Below are 4,046 nucleotides of genomic sequence, written 5' to 3'. Positions count from 1 at the left end.
ACTATCCCTCAAAGTCTAAAGTACGATGCGAAGATGCTGCTCATGCTCCTCTCGACTACGGGAGTAGACCAAAATATCATCAATGAAGACGATCACAAAAGAATCTGAATAGGGCTTGAATACCCGGTTCATCAACTCCATAAATACTACTGGGGCATTTGTCAAATCAAATAACATTACTAGGAACTCATCGTGACCATACCGAGTCCGAAAAGCTCTCTTAGGGACATTCGATTCCTTAATATTCAACTAATGGTAGCTAGATCTCAGATCAATCTTCGAAAACACTTTGGCACCCTGAAGCTGATCAAATAATTCATCAATACTCGGCAATAGATACTTGTTCTTGATAGTGACCTTGTTCAATTGTCGATAATCTATACATACCCTCATCGAACCATCCTTCTTCTTCATGAATAACACGGTGCACCCCATGGTGAGATACTGGGTCTAATGAATCCCTTATCAAGCAAATCCTGCAACTGCTCATTTAGTTCTTTCAACTCAGGTTGTGTCATATGGTATGGTGAAATAGAAATGGACTGAGTTCCCGGAGCCAAGTCAATACAAAAGTTGATATCTCTGTCGGGTGGCATCCCTAGCAAATCTACAAGAAACACCTCTAGAAACTCGCGTACAATTGGTACTGAATCCATGGAAGGAACCTCTGTACTAGGATCACAAATATAGGACAAATATGCTAGACACCGCTTCTCGACCATACAACAAGTCTTCACATAAGAAATAACCCAGCTAGTAGAATGGCTAGGAGTCCCCCTCCACTCTAATTGAGGCAACCCTGGCATGGTTAAGGTCACCGTCTTGGCGTGATAGTCCAAAATGACGTGATAAGGTGACATCCAATCCATACCTAAGGCAACATCAAAGTCCTCCATATCAAGAAGTATAAGGTCTACCTTAATCTTTAAGCGCTCGATAGAAACCACACACGAGCGATAAACACGATCTACAACAATAGAATCTCCCATAGGCGTGGACACATAGACAGGAGCACTCAAAGAATCATGATGCATAACCAGATATGAAGCAAAATAGGATGACACGTACGAATAAGTAGAACCCAGATTAAATAAATTTGAGACATATCTACAAAAAATCGGAACAATACCTGTGATGACGACGTCAGATAACTCTGCCTCAGGTCTAACTAGAAATGCATAAAAATAGGGCGGGGCCCCACCACTCTGACCTCCACCTCTCGGGCTGCCTCTAGCTGGCTGGACTCTACCTTTAATAGCCTGGCCTCTACATCTAATGGCATGATCTCTACCTTTAGCATCCTGACCCCTGCCTCTAGCTGGCTGAGTGCGCGATGGAGCAACCGGTGCAGGAACCATGGCACGAAAACCCTGATGTGGCATGCTGCCCGGTGACCTAGTGCAAAAACTCACGATGTGCCTCAAATCTCTACAAGTATAACAAGTCATCGATGTGATGACCCAAAATGTCATCTTTAAATTTAATAATTAATTTTGTATTCTAAGACCTCGAAAAGCACTATTTATCATTCCTCGACTTGCGTGCACAGTCTGTAAAATTTTCCGGAAAGTTTTTAGGTGAAAATGGATTAAAATGTGAATTAGAGCAACATTTTGGTCAACATTTTGAGCAAACAGACTCGAATCAGTGTTTTAATAGTTCCGGTAGGTCCGTTTCATAATTTAAGACTTGGTCGTATGCCCAGAATCAAATTCCGAGGTACTTAGTCCGTGATACGGAATTTTGATGAAACAAATTAAAAGTTTTTCTTCAAATAGTGACCGGATATCGAATTATGTGCAAACGACCCCGTAATAGAGTTTTGATGATTCCAACAACTCCGTATGGTGATTTTAGACTTAGAAGCGTGATCAGAATTTTATTTGGAAGTCCGCAGTGAAATTAGACTTGAAATAACTAAAATAGGAATTTAAAGTTTGGAAGTTTGACCGGGGAGTTGACTTTTTGATATCGGGGTTGAAATTCAGTTCTGAAGATTTTCACAGCTCCGTTATGTCATTTATGACTTGGGTGCAAAATTTGAGGTCAATCGGACTTGATTTGATAGGTTTCGACATCGAATGTAGAAGTTGGAAATTCTAAGTTTCATTAAGATTGAATTGGAGCATGATTCGTGATTTTAGCATTGTTTGATGTGATTTGAGGTTTCAAATAAGTTCGTATGATATTTTAGGACTTGTTGGTGTATTAGGTTGAGGTCCCGAGGGCCTCGGGTGAGTTTCGGATTGTTAACGGATCAAAAGTGAGACTTAGCTGCTGCAATTTTTCTGTTGGAAATGCTGTCAAAATCGCGATGCCCGTCAAAATCTGGCTGCCTTCCAAAATTGGACTGCCAGTCAAAATCGGGCTGCCTATCAAAATCGGGCTGCCAGTCAAAATCGGGCTCCTTGTCAAAATCGGACTCCCTGACAAAATCGAGCTCCCTCTCAAAAATCGGACTCCTTGTCAAAATCGAACTCCCTTACAAAATCGAGCTCCTCTCAAAAATCGGACTCCTTGTCAAAATCGAACTCCCTGACAAAATCGAGCTCCCTGACAAATCGAGCTCCCTGACAAAATCGACAAAATCGAGCTCCCTGACAAATCGAGCTCCCTGACAAAATCGAGCTCCCTTACAAAATCGAGCTCCCTGACAAAATCGACAAAATCGAGCTCCCTGACAAATCAAGCTCCCTTACAAAATCGAGCTCCCTGACAAATCTGTAAGTTATAAAAATAGGGGACTTCGTCCCATTTGCCTTTTTGACGAATTGGACCTTGAGGAGAGGCGATTTTGATATATTTTCAAGGAAAAACATTTGGGTAAGTGATTCTAACTTGGATTTGGTCAATATACACAAATATATCATTGTTTTCACTATTTAATTAGTGTTTTGAGATTGAAATTTGGAAAATTTTAGAAATCTCATAGAAACGAATTTTTGAGATTTCATCGATCCGGAGTCAGATTTGAGTGAAACTGGTATGGTTGGACTCGTAATTGAATGGATTGTCGGATTTTATAAGTTACGCCGGATTCCGAGATGTGAGCCCCACGAGCAATTTTTGAACTAATTTTGGATTTCATTGAAAAAAGTAATATTTTCTTATGAAATTGATTTCTATAATTTTTGTTGACTGTATAGAATTAATTATGACTAGATACGAGTCTATCGGAGTCGGAAATCGAGGAAAAAGCATAATACTTGGTTAAATTGGAGTAAGTCGAGGTAAGTGACTTGTCTAACCTTGTGTTGGGGAATTTTTCCCTAGAATTGATATTGATGTGATTATTAAAATATGTTAAAAGTCGTATACACGAGGTGACGAGTGTGTACACGGGCTAAATGTGAAAGATTATATTTTTAAATTGTGTAGATCACTTTTGCGCATTTATTAAATTATTTTATCTTGTTATATTCTCCATCATTCGTCTGAGATATATACTTTAAATTGTTTGGCCTTTTCCTGCTAATTGTTATACCTGTTTAGTTGAAACTTTATTTTTTACTCTATGCATTATTTGAAGGGAGATTTTCTTTAAATTAAATATTATTAATATGAAGTATTTGACATTTTTAAATTTGATATTGAATGCAACGTATTAAAGATTTTTAAATATTATTTTCCTGAATTATTTATTCTTGAATATTTTTGTAATATTTTTGTACTCATTGTGATGGAGCCGTGAGCTCTTTATTGTGGAAAAATATTATTGATGATTTATTTTGGCATGAGACGTGAGCTCTTTATTGTGGAAAAATATTGTTGTTGAATTATTTTGACAAGATAAATTATTTGAGCACTTGAGGTGCAAATTGTGATATATTGTGATATTGATATGCATGCGGTGGTATAATGTCTGGGTATTGAAATGCATGCGTTGAGATAAGGGTGGCTTGATACGCGTGGCTAGTAGGGGAAACTACTAGAAGTCATGCGGTGTGATAAGGATGGCTAAAACGCGGGATGCTATTTCGGAAAAAATATTTTCTTTAAAATAAATTGTGAAGGCTCCCGCGGTGAGATAAGAAAATGTGATATTG

At 38.4% G+C, this 4,046-nt stretch overlaps 1 protein-coding gene across 1 annotated transcript; it reads right to left on the bottom strand.

Annotated features, from left to right (window-relative positions):
* Nucleotides 1-410: 410 nt before the first annotated feature.
* On the bottom strand, nucleotides 411-1,358 carry LOC138897932 (uncharacterized). The gene has a single exon (XM_070183957.1). It carries the CDS (start codon nucleotides 1,356-1,358, stop codon nucleotides 411-413), a length of 948 nt encoding a protein of 315 aa, XP_070040058.1.
* Nucleotides 1,359-4,046: the final 2,688 nt, after the last annotated feature.

The sequence above is a fragment of the Nicotiana tomentosiformis genome, chromosome 8, assembly GCF_000390325.3.
Source record: "Nicotiana tomentosiformis chromosome 8, ASM39032v3, whole genome shotgun sequence".
NCBI classification, from domain to species: Eukaryota; Viridiplantae; Streptophyta; class Magnoliopsida; order Solanales; family Solanaceae; genus Nicotiana; species Nicotiana tomentosiformis.
Note: the sequence above shows the minus strand (reverse complement) of the source record. Positions and strands in the feature narration are given on the sequence as shown.

Coding starts and splice junctions, on each gene's coding strand:
- LOC138897932 (XM_070183957.1), bottom strand. CDS start 1,358: ATGGTTCCTGCACCGGTTGCTCCATCGCGCACTCAGCCAGCTAGAGGC.